The sequence below is a fragment of the Thamnophis sirtalis genome, unplaced genomic scaffold, assembly GCF_051295495.1.
Source record: "Thamnophis sirtalis isolate CommonGarterSnake01/CBP01778 unplaced genomic scaffold, rThaSir2_p1.2 scaffold_1, whole genome shotgun sequence".
NCBI lineage: Eukaryota > Metazoa > Chordata > Lepidosauria > Squamata > Natricidae > Thamnophis > Thamnophis sirtalis.
This window is the reverse complement of record NW_028261381.1, coordinates 62,022,869-62,043,489: the sequence shown is the minus strand read 5'-3', so window position 1 is coordinate 62,043,489 and position 20,621 is coordinate 62,022,869. Positions and strand designations below refer to the sequence as shown.

The 20,621-nt window shown below is 45.5% G+C and overlaps 1 protein-coding gene across 4 annotated transcripts in view; it reads right to left on the bottom strand.

Annotated features, from left to right (window-relative positions):
- The window catches only part of LOC106546941 (dnaJ homolog subfamily B member 2), a 33,667-nt gene extending 13,046 nt beyond the window's left edge, over window positions 1-20,621 (bottom strand). For 3 of the 4 annotated variants that reach the window (XM_087713323.1, XM_087713329.1, XM_087713313.1), the window contains exons 1-8: window positions 20,470-20,621; window positions 18,815-18,885; window positions 9,667-9,758; window positions 9,398-9,507; window positions 6,955-7,008; window positions 5,772-5,888; window positions 5,090-5,173; window positions 4,041-4,146 (exon numbers count right to left, since the gene is read on the bottom strand). In XM_087713323.1, the coding sequence (XP_087569449.1) occupies window positions 4,041-4,146; window positions 5,090-5,173; window positions 5,772-5,888; window positions 6,955-7,008; window positions 9,398-9,507; window positions 9,667-9,731 (536 nt within the window). In that variant the 5' untranslated portion in view covers window positions 9,732-9,758; window positions 18,815-18,885; window positions 20,470-20,621. The remainder of the gene's footprint in view (window positions 1-4,040; window positions 4,147-5,089; window positions 5,174-5,771; window positions 5,889-6,954; window positions 7,009-9,397; window positions 9,508-9,666; window positions 9,759-18,814; window positions 18,886-20,469) is intronic. The other variant, XM_087713318.1, reaches the window with a different exon arrangement.

Below are 20,621 nucleotides of genomic sequence, written 5' to 3'. Positions count from 1 at the left end.
TAAAGGAGGTGGGGTTTTCTGAGGATGAGGATGCCCAGGCAACGGAGGCCCCCAACATCACTGGCCTCTTTCCTCCCTCCTTATTTAGTTCGCAAAGCCAGGGCCACAGCAGACCTGGATACACCTCCAGATCCCAGCCCTGCGACTACTATGCCTAGCACTAGCGGGGGTAACAAGAAGGGGCCCTTCCATAGACCACCGGTGGAGAAGGAGGAGATCCCCACTGCAGAGATGTTCCTGGAGGTGCTTAAATCCCAGTGGGTTAAGCCAGGATCATTTCCCAACCCGGGGGGTAATGAGCGGAGGTTCTATAATCTCAATTCTACCTTTGCCCAAGGCAAAGGCCATCAAGCACCTGTTAGATATCAGGGCCATTGAGAGGGTTCCAGAGGAGGAGAAGGGTTCCAGATTCTACTCGAACCTGTTTCTGGTCCCCAAGAGCTCAGGGGGGGGTGGAGAGCCATCCTGGATCTTAAAGTGCTCAATTCCAGGGTGGTCTACCGTAGGTTCAAGATGGCTTCCCTGAAATCCATCTTCTTGGCCTCCATCGAGCTCACGGAGGCCTACCTTCACATCAGAATCGCCCCGGAACATTGTAGGTTCCTCAGATTTTCCCACGAGGGCAATCATTTTCAATATAGAGCCCTTCCCTTTGGGCTGGTTTCAGCCCCCAGGACCTTTACCAAGGTGCTGGCCGCGGCCGCGGATCACCTGCGGTCCTTCCCAGTCCAACTGTTTTGTTACCTGGATGACATCCTCGTCCTGGCCAGGTCCCCAGACACTGCCAAGCAGGAACTGGGGATCACCATCGACACTCTCAGGTCCCTGGGATTCTCTATCAACCTAGAGAAGAGCCAACTGGTCCCATCTACCAGTCTCCAACACCTAGGATCCATTATAAATTCGGTGTCTGGGGAGGTTTTCCTTTCCCAGGACCGAAAGGACAGCATTGTGCAGCTCATCCATGAAATTAGCAAATTACGCTCTGTCCCTGTAGTCCTTCTTTCCAGGCTCCTTGAGAAATTCATTTCTTGTATAGGGATCGTGCCTTGAGCCCGCCTACACGCCAGGGAGCTTCAGTGGTTCCTGCTCCCATACCAGAGAGCCGGAACAAGCGACGCCAACTTCAAAGTTCAAGTATCACCCCAGGTGCTGCTCTCGCTCCATTGGTGGCTGACCCCAGCGTTAGACAAGGGATCCCTCTTCAAGGAACCAGCAAGGAAGGTAGTCACGACGGATGCGAGCCTGTTCGGCTGGGGAGCACACCTGGAGGCCCAGATAGCCCAGGGCTGCTGGACTCCAACAGACTTGCGCAACAACATAAACTGGTTGGAGCTCAGGGCCATCCATCTGGCCCTACGTCACTTCAAGACCATGGTGACCCGTCATCACGTCCTGGTCCTGACGGACAACGTGGCAGCCAAGGCCCATGTGAACAGCCAAGGCCCTTCGCGACAAGGCCCTCCGATTGGGGAACTGGGCAGAGAGGCATCTCCAGTCCATCAGAGCGGAACACATCTCCGGGACAGAGAACCAGCAAGCGGATTGGCTCAGCAGGGAGACGGTCGACAATGGAGAGTGGCAGCTCCATCCCAGCAACTTCCTGCAGATATGCGATAGGTTCAGGCACCCGACGATGGATCTCCTCGCAACCCCAGCAAACACCCAGCTGCCGAGATTTGTATCGAGATTCCCTTCCAAGGGAGCCATGGACACGGACGCCCTTCGATGCAGATGGCCACCAGGTCTTCTCTACGCCTTTCCTTCCCTTCCCCTCATTCCCGGGGTCCTGAGGAAGTTAGTGTCAGAGGGAGCAGAGATGATTCTAGTAGCCCCCCTCTGTCCACGCCGTCCCTGGCTAGCAGACCTGATGGAGCTGCCCTCAGCTCCGCACTGGAGGATTCCCCCGGGGGAGGTGTCCCTGCACCAGGGATCTCTGGAGCATCCGGATCCGGAGTGGCTCCATCTGACCGTCTGGCGATTGAGCGAGAACAGCTGAGAGGGACACATTTTTCCGCAAAGGTCATTAGGACCGTCGAGGTGTCCAGGAGGCAGTCCACCACTTGCATCTACAACGCCTCCTGGGTTGCTTTCGCGGACTGGTGTCAAGCAAGGGACATCATCCCAGCTTCGGCTCTGTGCCCCAGGTTCTGGACTTCCTACAGGAAGGTCTAGAAAAAGGTCTGGCCCCCAGCACCCTTAGGAGACAAGTCTCTGCTCTCTCCACGGTCCTGGGGCTGGTGGTGGATGCACCACCCTTGTCCCAACATCCGGTCCTAAGGTGCTTCCTTAAGGGAGCGGTGAATCTGAAAGCCCCAGTGGTCCATCGATTCCCCACCTGGGACCCTACCTACGGTCCTCCAGGCATTGACGAAGGCACCATTCGAACCCTTGCGGGAAGTTTCCCTTCAATTCCTGACCCTTAAAGTCGTCTTCCTGATTGCCATCACCTCAGCCAGGAGAGTATCCGAGATCAACGCTCTTTCCAGCAGAGCAGACTTCTGCACCTTTCTGGAGAACCGGGTCATCCTCAGACTGGACCCCGCGTTCATGCCCAAGGTCAATTCTCCCTTCCACAGGGCTTTAGAGATAGTTCTGCCGGACTTCTGTCCCTCCAGGGATAGGGAAAAATCTTGGCACAGGTTGGACATCAGAAGAGCCTTGCGCATCTATCTAATGTGCACGGCGCCCTTTAGGCGTTCAGAAGCCCTCTTCGTGTCCTTTCAGCCATCCACCCAGGGAGCCAAGGTTTCCCCCGGCCACCATTAGCAGGTGGATCAGGGCGGCCATCTCACAAGCCTACAAGGCTCGGGGACTTCAGGTCCCAGAGGGCATCACAGCGCACTCCACCAGAAGTGTGGCCACATCAGCAGCCTAGGCCACCCAGGCTCCCATAGAGGAGATCTGCCGGGCTGCCGCCTGGTCTTCTCCATCGCCTTTCATCAGGCACTACCGGTTAGATGCTTACGCCTCCGCGGAAGCAGCCTTTGGCAGGAGGGTTCTGCAGGGAGTCCTAGACTCTCAAGGGGCTCAGGCCCATTAATCCCTCCCAAGGACATCTAGCTTTGGTATGTCCCATGTGTTACTCCTCCCACGCCTCACTTCGGAAACTGGCAGTTGGTCTTACCTGAACTGCATGTTTAGAAGAAGGCGTGGGAGGAGTCACTTCCCCCCCACTTTTTAGGGCGCACTGCACCAGGGGCCTGAATTAATTCAGTGGTCAGGCAGGGCCAGGCAGGAAGGATGTGTGCTTGTGCTGTCTCTGTCCTTTCCTTCCAGGTGCTCTGCTACGATCCATCGGTTAATCTGGGAGGTCAGAAGGAGGAACAGAGGTGTGGCCTCAAGATTTACTTCAGTCTCCAGGGCGAAAGGGCTGGGTTAATACCCATGTATTACTCCTCCCATGCCTTCTTCTAAACATGCAGTTCAGGTAAGACCAACTGCCAATTTAATCATTACTTAAAATGTAGAGTATGGTTGGCTGAGAGCACAAAGCATCCTAAACTTAAATTGTTTGGGCCCCAAATAAAACAAACCACATTGTTGTTGTTTTTTACTGGAATGAGTGAACAAGTCTGCATCTCGCTGCAGGTTTTTTATACTGGGTGGCAACAAGCCTCCACTATGGAAAAGGCATGAGTTATATCAGGGGTGTCAAACTGGCGGCCCGCAAGCTGAATGCATCATGCGCAGGCCACGCCCACCCGTTCCGCGAAGGGGGGGAAGTCATAATACATCACATGACAGCTACGTGACACCGTGAGTTTGACACCTATGAGTTACATAATATGAGGCTCATTTAAGAAGAAGCAAAAATAAAACAGTAGAAATGAAGCAAAAATTGGTCAGGCTCCAGAAACATGGTGAAGGAATGGGCCTGAACATCCTTGAAGAGGATCCCAAATCTGTCCTACAAGACTTACAAGTTGACAGAAAGGTGAACAAAGAACAAAACAGATCAAACACTAAGACACAAAGAGATTCACTGTCCAGAATAGGTGACCAACGTGACAAATAAATAAATAGTAAGTTAAACTTACCTCTTGGTAGTGATGCGCTTGCCATTGATGAACCTTGTTGAAGTGGAGACGGAGCGGAAGCCCATTCCTGCATTGAGCCCCGGACCAAGTGAAGATGCAAAGAACTCTACAAGAGAGAGAACCAGAATCAAGGGTGGGCTACTACCGGTTTGCCCAGGTTCGGGAGAACCCATAGCGAACACTATGGCCAGTTCTGAGAACCTCCAAATCCCACCCCTGGCTGGCCCCACCCACCCCACCCTGCCCCATCCCGCCCCTCCCAGGAATTTCCATGCGGTCCGTTTTGGATGCAAGGTAAGTGTAGGGCCTGCACGGAGGCTTGGGGAGGGGGAAAAACAGGCCTCCTTGAAGTTCCAGAAGGCCAGAAACAGGCCCGTTTCCGGCCTCCAGAGGGCCTCAGGAGCCCGGGGGAGGCAGTTTTCGCCCTCCCAGAGGTTGGAGGAAAGCCTCTGGAGCCTGGGGAAGGAGAAAATGCTCCACCCCTCTGCCATGGTCCAGGAGGCCGACCAGGCCACGCCTAACATGGCCACACCCATCCAGCAACCGGGCAAAGCCCACCCCTGACCAGAATAATTTGCAAGGGATGGCATAGCCATTAAGTAACAATTGGCCAAACCCGTGAGACAAAAAGGAGGAAGAAACTACCAATGATCCTTGACTTACAACCATTCATTGAGTGACCATTTGAAGTTACCATGGCACTCAAATTGTGACTTATGACTGCTCCTCGCACTGATGATTGATGTACCATCCCCGCTGTCACATGATCAAAATTTGGGTGCTTGACGACTGGCATGTATTTACAACAGTTGTAGTGTCCCATGGTCATGTGACCACCATTTGTGATCTTCCCAGTTGACTTCTGACAAGCAAAATCAGTGGGAGAAGCTGTGTACGAAGTCGTGTCAAATGATTCACTTAACAACAGTGGCAAAAAGGGTCACAAAATTGGATGCCATTCGTTTAACAACTGACTTGTTTAGCAATGGAAATCTTGATAGATGATCATGCATTGGGGACTATCTATGTTCCAACTATGCTTTTCTTACCCGATGATGCAGGAAAAGGGGAGAAGAAAGGCCCTGCTGCAGGATGCCGGGGTACAGGTCCACGTAAGTCTGCAAATGGATCATCTGGAATGAAACAAAGAAGTGGAAACATCCGTAGCTCTCAAGATATTCCACCACAGAGCAACCTCCTCAAGTTGTATCTCCAGGTCTAACCTGTGTTTCCTGGAATTAACTGCTCAGTACTTATGGGAGTGAAGGTGAGTGAGAAGATTCCTCCACATTATAGGAAAAAGTAATCTAAATGATTAGAGTTTCCAAGAAGGAAAACAAGAAAAATATTCTCAATGCTTTTGGTCTAATCTTAGTCAATTACTTTTTTCTTTTCTTGATGAGCTGTGGTGGTGCAGGGGTATTGCAGGCTAATTCAGCTTAATGCCAAGAGTTCGATCTTCTTTGGCTCGGTTGACTCAGCCTCCCATTCTTCCAAGGTAGGTAAAATGAGGACCCAGATTGTTGGGGGCAACATGCTGACTCTGTAAACCACTTAGAGAGGGGCTATAAAGCACTGTGAAGCGGTATAGAAGTCTAAGTGCTATCGCTTATCTTCTTTCAGAACTGGCTGTTTTGCATCAAAAGAAAATTACATCTGAGCCTTTTTCTTTCTCATTCTTCTCCCAGGGGAAAAAAAACCCTAGCTTGAATATTACAAATAGCCACTTACCAAAAAAGTCAGCAAATGGATCTCGCCCTCCAAAAAACTCTCGGAAGACATCATGGGCACTACGGAAAGTGAAAGTGAATTCCGGTCCTGGATGAGGCCTGGAACCAGCAGAACCAGCTAGGACAAGTGAAAAACGGTATTAACATGTCTGCTTAAAAAGCAAAGAAAAAATGTGACAAAGCTGTGATATGTATTGTAAGTGTAAGAAAGCAAAGATGCTGAAATATTGGAAAATTACACCGTGGCTCATAAATTTGCTACATAGCAGTGGAACGCAGTTAGCCATTTTTTCAGGCCCAGGCAAATTGTAAAAACACTTGTAGCTGGTAAGCCAAAAACAAGGCAAAAGCCTAATATTTTGGTAAACCCATTTACAAAAAAAAATGGAGAGCTAATAAATCAGAGCAACCTCCTGGACACAATGAGATTTTAGTTAGTCAAAGCTGGATTTGCACAGAAGATCCGATGGCTTTGTTCCACAACTAAAGAAGACCCCTCTCATGTTCTCTTTTCAAGTCTCAAATTCACACACAAATTAGACAATTGTTCTCCACCTTGCTAGGTCTGTGTAGAACCACTATGCCAGAGGTGGGTTGCTCCTGGTTCAGCCCAGATCGGGCAAACTGGTAGTAGCAGTGGTGGGAGGCTCCACCCATCTGCCCAGATGCTTCGACGCAGGTGCAGAAGCGGCAAGCAAGCATGCCCGAACCAGTAATAGAAAAATTGACAACCCATCTCTGCACTATGCAAGGATTTGAAAGGTGTGTGCAACTGCTTTGAAGATTTTCCCCAGTTGTCTCCACATATCTGCCCATGAATAACTGTTTGTCATACGTCTATTCTCTCTCCCCACCTCTCTCCTTTCTCCCTCTGTGTGTGTGTGTGTCTGTGTGTGTGAAATAGGCATCCCAAAATTGTCAGAAAAACATTTGTCCCCTTTCAGTAAGATCCAAACAGCCATTTCAAACTTAAAACACAATGTTTTGAGTTCCAAATATTCTGGATTTGAAACATTTTGTACACTAGTAGAGGCTGATGACTTCCTTCTTTCAACATTTGTTGAGCACTCATCCCATCAGTCCCCACCCTTCTTGGCAGTACAGATTATTATGTTTCCTTTAATCACCCAGCTTGAAGCACCCAGTTTACCTTCAAGTTAGTTCAACAAAACCCTAATCCTCACCTGCACCAACGAGCCCTTCTTTGCCATATCGGTCGTAGACTTCGCGCTTGCCCTCTGAAAGAAGAAACCACTTGAATTAATAATTACCCCTTTAGAAATGTGTGGCTCTGAAACAAGCATTTCTTCTTTTAACAGGAGCATTGGTCAAACGCATCAATTTCAACACAAGAAGTATTATTGAGATTAAATGGGTCTGAGCGCTTGCTAAAGCCCAGATATCCATTCAAGAAATACAGGTAGTCCTCAACTTAAAACAGTTCACTTAGTGACTGTTTCAAAGTTACAACGGCACTGAAAAAGTGACATGACCGTTTTTCACACTTATGACCACTGCAGCATCCCATGGTCACATGATTTACATTCAGATGCTTGACAACTGTCTCACATTTATGACAGTTGCAATGTCCCAAGGTCACGTGAAACATTTGCAACCCTCCGACAAGCAAAGTTAATGGGGAAACTTGATTCACTTAACAATCGTGTTACTAACTTAACAACTGCAGCGATTCATTTATCAAATGTAGCAAGAAAAATCCTAAATGGGGCAAAACTCACTTAATAAATTTCTCACTTGACAACATAAATGTTGGCCTCAATTGTGGTCATAACTTGAGGACTAGATAAAGGTAAAGGTTCCCCTCACATATATGCTGGTTGTTCCTGACTCTAGAGGCAGTGTTCATCTCCATTTCCAAACCGAAGAGCCAGCACTGTCTGAAGACGTCTCCATGGTCATGTGGCCGGCATGACTAAACGCCAAAGGCGAACAGAACCCTGTTACCTTCCCACCAAAGTGGTTCCTATTTTTCTACTTGCATTTTTACATGCTTTCGAACTGATAGGTTGGCAGAAGCTGGGACAAGCAACGGAAGCTCACTCTGTTACACGGCACTAGGGATTCAAACCGCTGAACTGCCGACCTTTCTGATCGACAGGCTCAGCAACAGCCACTGAGCCACCGTGTCCCTTTAACTTGAGGACTAGCTGTAGTAAAAAGCCAAGTTGTTTTAAGTAATCGTGATTTTTTTCACAAAGTGCTCAGATAATTGATACTGCCTTAATGTTTGCATCATTTCATCCAGCCCAAGTTAGAACCATAGTGCAACTGAGAAATGAAATTGGGAGAAATTGGTCAAATGGAATTTTAATCTTAAAAGAACTCCATTTAAAAACTTGTTTACATTTTTAAACAAATTAAAAATTTGTTTGAACAACTTGCCCTGAAGACAGAGGTCTTCTAGAACAGTCGTCTCCAACCTTGGCAACTTTAAGACTTGTGGACTTCAACGGCCAGAGCAAAGCTGGCTGAGGAACTCTGGGAGTTGAAGTCCACAGGTCTTAAAGTTGCCAAGGTTGGAGACCACTGTTCTAGAATATGAGCACATATGAAGGCGTAAAACAAATACCTGGACCAAGATCTCCAAACGAAAGTCCCTGAACGAAAATAAGCCTCTCTAACGGTTGCATGTGTAGGCTTTGCAGATCCTGGCTCATAAGTTATCTTAAATCAGCACTTGCAACAGGAACTAGAAAGTAACTACAAAAATTAACTGGTGCCGACCTCCATTTATCCCTCTATAAGCTTATCCCTCTATAAGCAGAAAATCTAAGCCATGTTTTGATTGGCATTTGACATAATTACTGATCAGCATTTACTATACAATTATTTAAAGTTGTCTGTACCCTCCTTTGGGGAGCGGAAATCCTATGGTTGTCCCCAGTGCTGTTCAAATAAACTTGACTTACCGTATTTTTCGGAGTATAAAACACACCTTTTTCCCTCAAAAAAATAGGGTGGAAATCTGGGTGCATCTTATACACTGAATACAGCATTTTTGGCATCCCGAAACCCAGTCCCCTTTGCAAAAATGGCTGTGCATAGCCTTTAGGAGGCTTCCAGAGTGCTCCTAGGGGCTGGGAAATCTTGGTGCATCTTATACTTCAGTGAGTCTTATACTCCGAAAAATATGGTAAGTAGATTTGTGTGCTCCACTCGTAAATTGAGTCTTGGGGAATTTTTCTCCTTCAAAACCTCAGTACACTTGCTTCTTTCATTTAACTGTTAAGTCCCCAAACTGGATGTGGGAACACGCTGTATTCCCTTCTAACTTGCTTTTCCTGGATAAAATTAACATTAAGAAGAGATCTCCTTATGCTGCAGAAATGAGGGCCAGTTTGGTCTGGTAGTTAAGGCAGCAGCCTAAAAACCAGGTCTCGATTAGATAATTCTCTGTCAGCCCAACTTACAGGGTTGTTGTGGGGAAAATAGGAGGAGGAAATAGGTAAGGTGGCTCTTTTAAGTTATTTATGAAAACTATAAAGGCAGCATAAAAGTCAAATAAGTAAGTAAATAGTCCCACCTACTTGGTCAGTATCTTCGATAGAGACCAGAACAGTCAAAATGGCTGAGGGATGAGGGAAAAAAGCCAAAGCATTTGCTTACTGTCAGACAGAACCTCGTAGGCCTCTGCTATCTCCTTAAACTTCTGCTCAGCATGTTCCTTGTTATCTGGGTTTTTATCTGGGTGCCATTGCAGGGCTTTCTTTCTGTACCTGTGGATAACAACACAGAGGGTAGTATATACCTGTGCGGGATCCCATTCCATGAGATTCCAGTCTATGATGGAATCCGCTAGGCACAAGATTGTGAAAAGTGTTATCTTGGCACGCATGTGGATGGTCTCTGGTAGAAATAGAAAGAATGCAACTCACGCCTTTTTTATGTCATCTGGAGAGGCATTGCGGGGCACCCCGAGCGCTTCATAGTAATCCATCATTCTGTCCACCTACGTTATGCAGGGAAACTACATTAGAAAACAGAGGAAAATTTATTTATTTATTTGTTTGTTTTTATTTAATTTATATTGCCACTTATTCGCCCATGGCGACTCAGGGCGGCTTTCAGAATACAAAATCACATTTAAAACAATATAAACTAACAAAAAGAATCAAATAAATTAATATGGTACAATATAACAAAATCATCCCCTCTCTTCCTCCCCCCACCTTCAGCAGATCACACGAGCCATTTAATGGGCTCCATCCCACTCTGGGTTCCCCAAGCCCGCTGGCAGAACCAGGTCTTCAGCGCCTTCTGGAAGAGGGTTAGAGTGGGGGACATTCTAATCTCTGGGGAAATGATGTTCCAGAGAGAGGGAGCCACCATGGAGAAGGCCCTTTTTCTGGGTCCTGCCAAGTATATCTCCCTCAGGGATGAGACCCACAACATTCACTGCCTTCCTGCTCTGATGGGTCGGATAGGTGTGACCAGCAAGACATGGTCCGTCAGATAACCTGGTCCCAAGCCATGAAGGGCTTTAAAGGTGAGAACCAGCACCTTGAATAGCACCCGGAAGCAAATCGGCAACCAATGCAGCTCTGGCAGGAGAGGTGTGTACATGTCTACTCCGGAATCTGCATAAAACCATGCGGGTCGCTGCATTTTGCACCAATTGGAGCTTCCGGATGCTCTTCAAGGGCAGTCCCATGTACAGCGTGTTGCAATAGTCAAAATGGGAAATAACTAGGGCCAGGATGGCGAACCTATGGCACGCGTGCCACAGGTGGCACGCGGAGCCATTTGTCAGGGCACGCGAGGCGTTGCCATGTCAGCTGGCCAGTGCTCATATGCCCGCTGGCCAGCTGAGCTCAGCCTTTTTTAAAGCCATTTTTCGCCCTCCTCAGGTTCCAGAGGCTTTATAGGAGCCTGGAGAGGGCGAAAACAGCCTTTCCCTCCCCCCGAAGGCCCCCTGGAGGCTTCAGGAGCTTCCCTGAGTCACTTCTGGTTTGCTCGTAGGGCCATTTTTAGTCCTCCAGAGCCTTCAGGGAAGCCTTTGGAAGGCCCCTGAAGGCTACGGAGGGCTTAAACCGGCCCTACAAGCAAACAGGAAGTCCATTCCCGAACTTCCGGTTTGCCCATAGGGCTGGTTTTTTGTGCTCCTGAGGCTTCAGGGAAGCTCCTGAAGCCTCCAGAGGGCCTCCGGGGGGAGGAGAAGGCTGTTTTCACCCTCCTCAGGTTCCTATAAAGCCTCTGGAGCCTGGGGGAGGGCGAAAAAAGCATACAAAAAATGGGGTGGAGCGCCTGTCAATCATACATGCACACTGGCGGTTGCGCATTGCATTATGGGTGTGCCACGCCCGCGCACAACCCCACTGCACTCCCCCCACTTATGGCACGTGAGCCAAAAAAGGTTCTCAATCGCTGGACTAGGGCATGAGTGACTGTGAATAGAGACTGTTGGTCCAGGAAAGGGCGTAACTGGCACACAACCAGTGGCAGGATTCAGGCAGTTCGCACCACTTCGGGAGAACCGGTTGTTAACTTGCTGAGAAGTTTGGTGAACTGGTTGTTATTAGGGCAGAGAACTGGATGTTAAATTATTTGAATCCCACCACAGCACATAACCCACAGTTGCGCAAAGTTCCTCCTGGCCATGACCACCACCTGCTCTTCAAGCAGGAGTTGTGAGTCCAAGAGAACCCCTAGATTACGCACAGGGCTACCCCCTTTGGTCACTATACCACCTTTCTTGCCACAGTTTTTAAGTGAATAACTGCAGCTGGTATTTTGTATTTTGGATAGAATCTTTTTTTAAACAGTCTAAGACAATTCACACAAAGAATCCACACAGAATAAAACTTTTAAAAAATCCTATGCACAATAAATAAAATATTATTTTAAAATACATTAAAAAAGAAAAGAAAAAAACCCAGCTCACTTACCAGCAGGCACAAGTGAGCACTCCAAGAATCCAGAATGATATAGATGTTAATACAAAGAACTGAGCAAACTAAAATGGTGAAATTACTTAGGGAAATATTTTTCAAAAAAACTGTCACCATTTTTCCAACACTTTGCCGGCCTCCAACCTCCGTGCCCCTCCCCTCCGGAAAATCCAGGAAGTAACAGTCGCTTCCCTCTCTAGCCAAGTATTTCCTGCAGCTCTATGGTAATGGGTCATTTTTTCTTATAAAATGAGGTAAAAGGGGTGCGGGGGGGTGTCCGTTTTGTTGCTTTAACGTTTTAATATCTTCAATGAAAGTACTGAGACAGAGAGAGGGTTTAGACAGAGTGTCTTTTGTCTTGCCCCGGTTAGGATTTCTTAAGCAAATCCACTGGGCTTTCAACATGAAGCCAGGACTTTTTTAAAACGCCCCGGGACACAGGACAAATTGTTATAAATCGTGACTGTCCCGCTGAAATCGGGACATCTGGTCACCTTAGAATAAGGGCTTCTCTCCTGTGCTATCTGCTGTGCTCTTATTCCCATTTTATGTACACCCACCACATACAGTGTTATGCAAAAGTTTAGGCCAGGGGTCTCCAAGCTTGGCAACTTTAAGACTTGTGGACTTCAATTCCCAGAATAGCTGGCTGGAGAATTCTGGAAGTTGAAGTCCACAAGTCTTAAAGTTGCCAAGTTTGAAGATCTCTGGTTTAGGCAGTCTGAGGAAATTGATTGCTTAAATGAATCCCAAAGGGAATGGAAGGTGATACAAACCTCTACATGAAACAAAGATAACCTCTTTCTGGAAACATGAAAGCGTATGTATTATTTATCTGGATTTGCTTACAATTCAAATACGAAAAAAGTGGCTATGGCTGGTGGGACTATTTGAAATTCCTCCTTTGGCAAAAATGAAAACTGTCCAATGTATCCTATATCCAGCTAAGAGTCCTGAATTTTCCCCTACTCTTCCTTGCAGTACCTTTCTAGCTTAGAAACCGTCTTAGATTTCCTTGCATGCAGTGCATGTTTGAGATCTCCTTACTGGTTTTCAGTAAAATTCACATCTAGGAATTGTGAAGGCTTTATAAAACCTTTATCTTTCTTTCCAGTAAAGTATGGTTTGGACTTGCTGAAATACCAGGTCTCTTTTCAGCCTGTTTTTTTTTTCCCAGTGACTGGCTAATTTGCATCCAATCTGAATTCAATTTATAAAATCTTTGATGGCCCAAGACAACATGGTACTAGTAAAGCTTCTTTCCCCAGATGTTCTCATCTAAAATCATATTTGGAAGCCCTGCACCAGGTCCTCTCATATTATGCATTGTAGAGAGTGGCTGCTTGGAAACAGACCTTTTCCATGGGATTCCCCCCCTCCCCCCTCCGTATTGGAATGCCTTCTCTCTGAGCAATGGCAGTACTGGGATGCATGGTTGTATCCAAATTAGGGAAATGGAGAACAGAGAATTACAAATGGAGAACAGGGAATTACAACTTTCCCCTTCCCTTTTGTATGTGCATTGTATCTGCCTTCAAACTGGGTGGGGCTTGTACTGCAATGTTTTATCTGCCCTCTTGCCAATTCTAACCTTCTCAAGAAACCTTGCTATTTGTGAATTATGTTGGCTTTTCGAGTTCAGATCTTTCTACAGGTACCCCTTGCTTAACAACTAAAATTAGGATTGGTAACTCTATTGTTAAGCACCATGGCCACTAAGCAGAAAAAATGACTTGAGCGCAACAGGCTCACAGCCCAGTCAATTACACATTATCAGGATCATTATGTGAAATAATTTGTGACCACAACTTACGATTTTACTTCCATGTTCTGCATTAACTGTGCTTGTCACAAGTAAATTGGGAAGCATGTAAATGGCAATCACGCGACCACATGATGCTGCGATGGTTACAAATTTGAAGAGTGGTCACAAAGCTATCTTTTATACCATCATAATTTTGAATGGTCACTAAATGAGGCAGTCCATAAGTGAGGATTACTATATTGTTTCAGTAATCTTAATCAATTGATGTATTAAGTTATGGTACTTAGAAGCATTTTAATTACCATACAGACGGCTTTTATTTTTATTTATTTATATTTTGTATTTCCTAACCACCCATCTGGCTCAGATTATTTATTTATTTTATTGTATATTTTAATTATTGTGCACTATAATTGTATGTAATTATCTTAAAATTAGTGTATTTCAAAAAACTGTGGGATAAACCTACCTTATCAAGGTTATTTAATCTTTTAATCTAAAAGGAATTTTTAAAAATTATACTGAATTTCATAAGTTATCCACTATGTGGAAAAAAATAATTCAGTCTGTTTGCAGGATTGTTCTAAACTAAACATCTTGTTCTAAACTAAAAACTTGAGATCCTCCTAAAAATGCTTTATAAATTGAAGTTTTTTATATTAGAATTTCAAATAATTCAAACTCTTACACGTCTCTATTACTCTCAACTCTACTCTAACAGGATATAATAGGCATTATCTCTTCCTCTACCAAAATGGTTCTTAAATATTAAGAAGTGTTTACATCCCCAATACTTAATCAACCTACTGTAATGCATCCATTTTAAGTTAGCAATTCAGCACTAGCAAGTTAAGCAGGATCTGTTGTCCCAGGGACGGCACTCTTTCCTTTTGGGCTAGCATTCCCCAGCCCACAGCTACCAGATGTGAGTGTCACAACTCTCATAAATCTCATGGGTGACAAAAGCTGTAGTCTAACAAGCCTAATGCTGATGACCAGATATGGAGAAGACAACACAGGCCAACGGATCAGTTCCAAAACCATTAAATCAGCCAGCAATATTTAGCTATTTTCACAGGGAGCTTTATTTAAAAAGAAAATAGTTCAACCATTCGCAAAGTAAAAATGAAACCCATGTATCTGAGATGTTTATTTCTGAATCAATGTTTCTCTTTCACTTCCTTTCACATTATAAGTAGAATCAAAGAGAACGCCTCAATAGTGAATGACTTGTCACATGTGAAATAAGATGATGAGATACAAGAGGACAGGAATCCCAAACTTGGGAACGAGAACAATTTGCCTCTGGCATGCCGCCGGTTTCCATTATCCCCATAAAACTCACCCAGAAGCTGAAAAGCAGTTTGTGGCTCAGGGGTGGCTTTAAAGGGCAAAGCAAGTACACTCCAATCCCCACCCTCTCAGAACTGCCACAAAAGTTTTGAAATGTCAGCCACACCATTTTTGGGGTGATTGTCCAGAGTCACCAGATGGCCTGTGAAGCAGCGGTGAAATCCTCTGAAGTCTGCTACTGGTTTGGTGAGTGCCTGCGCACATGCGCTTTGCGTGCCTGCGCAACGCTAAAAAAAGGAGCATTTTGAAGTCTTCCAAGTCTGCAAAGGTAAGTAGAACAGCGGGAGAGAGGGGGAATCCACTGTGCCACACAATTTAGATTAGGTAGAAAGCAGGACATCTGACGATTCTAGCTAATATAAATCGTGCGTCATAGCTGATCGTCGGAAATACTGTTTCACCCGAACCAGTAGCATTTTTTTTTACTTCCAGTTCGAGCAAACCTGTAGCATTTTATACTTCCGGTTCGAGCAAACCGGTCCAAACCGGTAGCATTTCACCCCTGCCATGAAACCCTTCAGAAAACTCAATGGTTCAGATGCAACCCATACTTAACACTAGTAGTCCTCAACTTACAACAGTCCATTTAGTGAAGTCACAATGTCATTGAAAAAAGCAACTTACAACCATTTTTTTCACATTTATAACCATTGCAGATCCCCATGGTCATTTGATCAAAATTCAGACCCTTGGCAATTGACTCATATTTATGATGGTTGCAGTGTCCCAAGATCATGTGATCACTTTTTGGGACCTTCTGTCAAGCAAAGTCAAGGGAGAAGCCGAATTCACTTAACAACCGTGTTAGTAACTTAACAGCTGCGGTGGTTCATTTAACAGCTGTGGCAAGAAAGGTTATAAAATGGGGCAAAATTAACACTTTCGTTTAGCAACAGAAATGTTGGGCTGAATTGTGGTTGTAAGGCGAGGACCACCTGTATTCAATTGCCTATATCAGCCATAACTATCTACAGAGCTGAACTTCACTGAATACATTATATAGCACTCATAAGTAACTATTTCTCATACAACACCCTAAATGCATCAATGTAACTAAACCTGAGCCAACTCCTTTCCTATATCCCTTCCTTTGCCATCTGGATCTGGCCAGTAAACGGAAAGAAATATTATTTCTCATAGGGCCAAGATCTACTTTACAAGGGATTAATGGCTTAGGGAGAGAATAACATGATATCTTCAATTACAGAGGCCTAAAAGTTGTTGCTTTTCTAAAGGAAAAATATATAACTCTGCCCCTGGTTAATGTAACGCTTCCTCTTTTTTAAAAAAAAGATGGGTTTTTTCCATTCTGCAGCCTTCGGGTGCTTGAAATCTATGCATATACTGTATCATTAGAATGAAACAAATACCACAATTTTTCAGTTCTTCCTTTCTCTAGAAAGGGAAACCTGGTAGAACTCTTGTCAATTTCCATCAGGTCAAAGAAAGGGAAAAACACCGTTGAGCAACCAACTAGTCTTTAAAACAGGCAGCCCAGCAAGCAATAGATGTCAAAGGCAGACAGTGGGAAAGGAAGGGTGGGCTGGGGTGGGGGGTATGCCAACAGGAATGGAGGGATTTGTGTAGGACAGTAGGAAGCTCACATGAGCAGGAGGAGGAAACACCACTTCTGACATGCAGAAAAGGTTTCCCCTAAGGGGAAGGCTGAGACCACATCACCTGTCTTTCCCTCCTTAAATAATAGGTGGCTTGGCCTTATGTGTGGCAAGGAGGAAGTGCAGATCAGCCCTAATTTGCAGAACAAATGGCTCTGGCAAACCTGTGCAAATTAATACAGGCAGTCCTCAACTTACGACCACAATTGAGCCCAAAATTTCTATTGCTAAGTGAGGCATTTGTTAAGTGAATTTTGTCCCATGTTATGACTTTTCTTGTTGTTAAGTGAATCACTGCAGTTGCTAAGTTAGTAACACAGTTGTTAAGTGAATCTGGCTTCTCCATTGACGTTGCTTGTCAGAAGGTCCCAAAAGGTGATCACATGAACCTGGGACACTACAAACATCATAAGTATGAACCAGTTGCCAAGGATCTTAATTTTGATCATGTGACCATGAGGATGCAGCAACAGTTCGTAAGTGTGAAAAGCAGTCGTAAGTCACTTTTTCCAGTACTGTTCTAATGTTGAACAGTCACTAAATGAACTGTTGTAAGTTGCGGGCTACCTGTATTGGCAAAATGATGTATATCACACAGGACTTTTGAATGGTTCGGCTAAGCCCACCTCAGGTTCTAAATCTACCTTTTGTTTCTATAACAATCCTCTCTGATCCCTCTGGAAGCACTTACAACTTCCTGTGTTTAGCACCTGGTTTTTTCTACCTGCAATTTGGCCCCTTGAGCCCAATTCAGACATGCAATCATTTACTCTTTTACACCCAACAACATGGGGTTACTTAGCACCATCTGGGGAGCTGCTTCTGTTTACTTCAGCCACTGCCACCATCTATTCCACAGAATTAGTATTTCAACTAATGGGGAGTTCCTTTCAAAAAAATCATCCACATTTCCTGATCAAATTTTGCCCTGAGTCTCAGAGATGGGTAATCTCAGATCTCACTGTGACCCATTCCAACTCAAAGGCAGAACAGGGAAGCACGCAAGATGACCCAGTCTCCATCACTCAAAGGTTGCCGTTGGCTCAGATCTTCTGCACTAAGTATCATTAAGTAGTTTAACAATTATTATGTCTCAACAGATGGCAGCACCTGGCTGACCTTGTGAGCTAAGCAGGGCTGGGCTTTTTTAATACTTGGGATAGAAGGCTTTCAGGAAATCCCAGGGCTGCAGGCTAAATTGGGAAGTCAAAACTCCCGGAAAAAAATACTACTTGGATGTGTCCATAAAGACATGAGAAGTATGCCTAGATCTTTAAGAGATAGAAGGTTGCAGGAAGAGCAAGAACAGCTGCTCTGACAATAGTAGACCAAAACTTGCTTTGGGGAGGAGAATACAGGTAGTCCTTGTTTAGCAACTGCCTCAGGTGGCGCAGTGGTTAAATGCAGCACTGCAGGCTACTGCTAGATCAGCAGGTCAGCGGTTCAAATCTCACCGGCTCAGGGTTGACTCAGCCTTCCATCCTTCCGAGGTGGGTAAAATGAGGACCCAGATTGTTGGGGGCAATATGCTGACTCTCTGTAAACCGCTTAGAGAGGCCTGAAAGGCCTATGAAGCGGTATATAAGTCTACTGCTATTGCTATTGCTATTGCTATTGCTCATTTAGCAACATTTTGCAGTGATGAAAAAGTAATTTTAGGACCAATCCTCATATTTATGGCCTTCCGCGGGTCTGTAAGAAAAGTTGAAGGTCATAAGCACAGCTGCAATTTCACTTAGCAAATGCTGTGCTTGCCAACCAAGTTAAAGGTCGAAATTGCAGTCACTAAATGAGAACTATCTCTATTGACCCAGCAATGTTGCAGCCTTGTTCTGGAGTTCAGCTCAGTTTAAACTCTTCTAGCTCATTCAAACTCACAATCAGAAGACTGCAAAGAAGTTACACCCTACAATGAAATGTCACATGGACCCAACTGATTGCTCCTGAATTCAGAATATTCACTTCATACTCCTTGCAGTACAGATACTAAGATGGTTTCTTGGACTTAACAAAATGACCAGAGTTAGTTCATTTGCATCTTTGTTAATACATCTGACACAAGATACGTTGTTTCCTCTTTGCTGGTATTTCCTTTATGATTTCCCACTCTTCCATCCATGTCTCATCTACAAAATAAGCAAAGATTGGATAGATGGGGCAACAAGCAAAAATGCTCCCATCCTACACTTCAGTCTAGTCCTAGATTTTGCATTCACTCTGCCTCATAGAATAGTTTAAAGCAGATTGCACTCCGGGACTTTTAACTATCTGGGGAAAAAAGGAATGTGACTCTTTTCTTTCCCATCACATATAAAGATGTAGAAGTCTTTTGTTATCTGATGGCGATACCTGTAATCAATAACCAAACAATCTTTCCCAAAAATTTTGCTTCCTTCCTTACCTTCTTGTCTCTGTTGTGATGAAGTAACAGAGGCAGAAACAGCTTCAACAACAGAAAGGGGACTTCCTCCTCTGGAAAAGAAGCAGAAATAATCCCATCCTTTATTGCTCCTTCAGCATCCCTATGCACTGTAAATTCTTGATGATGCCTCCCCCCACAAACACATCAATGGTCTACTCTAATTAAATTGGACCTTCAGAACTCATGACCAGTTCCCTGCAGTGTGCAAATAAATGCTATTAGGAGCTGTCTTGTCTCTGTCCATAGATATTTTAGCTCTAATGACATGCCAGACACATACTTTGCTCTAAGAACGGTTTTCCAGGCTCAAATATAGTATAGTCTTTATTGTCATTGTACAAAATAAATACAACGAAATTGGTGTTAGCCTCACTGGTGCAAAATTATAGCGGAAAAGAAAAAAGAAAAAGAAAGAAAAAAATCTAGTCATACTTTTCCGGGTGAAATATGTGGAAATGCTGAACTGTCAGCTTCTCTAACCTTGCCTTCCCAGAAAGGCATGATAATAACGGCCAGCCCATGGTATATCAATTTTAAAATGTCACTTTTCACCAGTCATCATGATCTAATCAAATTTTATCAGATTACTATTCTGGAAATTAAATCCTTCTACCAATCTCACCAAGCCTATGTTCCAAATCATGTAAGCATGCCCCAATTTCTCCCGGTTATTTTTTCTAATTAACTCTTCATTTCAGGGATGTGTGTTGTTGTTTTTTAACCCCAATACTCCGCAGCAGCTCCATCGTACTCAGGCCAGTTTACAACACGGAGTAGCAACCTGCTGCGTGCGAGATGGAAAGAGCCCGGACTGCCTGCGCTCTGCCGCGGGGAACTTGCATCGCTTTCCCGCGTGACAAATGCATATTTTGCTTTTTAAAAAAAACCAAGGGGGGTGCGGATCTCGCTCTGCTTTTGTTTTGGTTTTGTTTGCTTCAGCGGACCGAGAGATAATATCCGGCCTTAGAGGCGGATCGCGTTTCAGCTTCTCGAGGATTCTAATGGATTCCAATGGAATCTCCTCGCTAGCCAGGCCGGGCGCCGTGCACCCGATTGCAAAATAAACAACCATCCCATCATTTACTTTGGGGCTGCCGAGGTTTCTCATCGATGCATTTGGAAATCAGTGCAGCCCCAGGCAGGGTCTGTCTTGGGCCCGCAACCCTTTTCTTTCCCTCAGCTCAGAACGGTCCCCTTAGTACGGCCAGGAGGACGAGGCGCGTTTTAGTGTACCGGGAATAGTAACCATCCCTGGGCGCGCATATCGAATGGGGCCGAATCGAGCCATCCCTAAGACTACTTGTTCCGAAAGGGGAGGAAGGCGAGTCATCACCATCATCAACATTTCAGTCACCAAGAATCTATGATTTTGGGAGGAGGGATTCACATCGCCAATAGATTTGCAAGTAGGAGCCACTGTTTCTCCCGATCTCTGGACGAGTGAGTGCTGCTGCGATTGCTTTCCTTTCTTGGGGCGGGGGGGGGGGAGCAGATCTGCATTTCCAGGGATCTCCGTGCCGCTAAGATGCCGAGGGCGCCCCGTCTAATGCCGCCGCACGGCCAACCGTGCGGGGGACAGAGGGATGCAGCGGGTGGGTTGCTAAGCCCATCTTTCACCAATGCCGGGGACGTACCTTACCACCGGAGGAGGCTCCGTCCGGATTCCACCATGGCCACCAGCAGCTCTTACGCGCGGCCCAACGCGGGTTTTTTTTTCTCCTTCCCCACCCCACGCTCCGGCCTCGGTCGGTCTGCTGCTGTCAAGTGAGTGAAAAAGGAGGCCGGC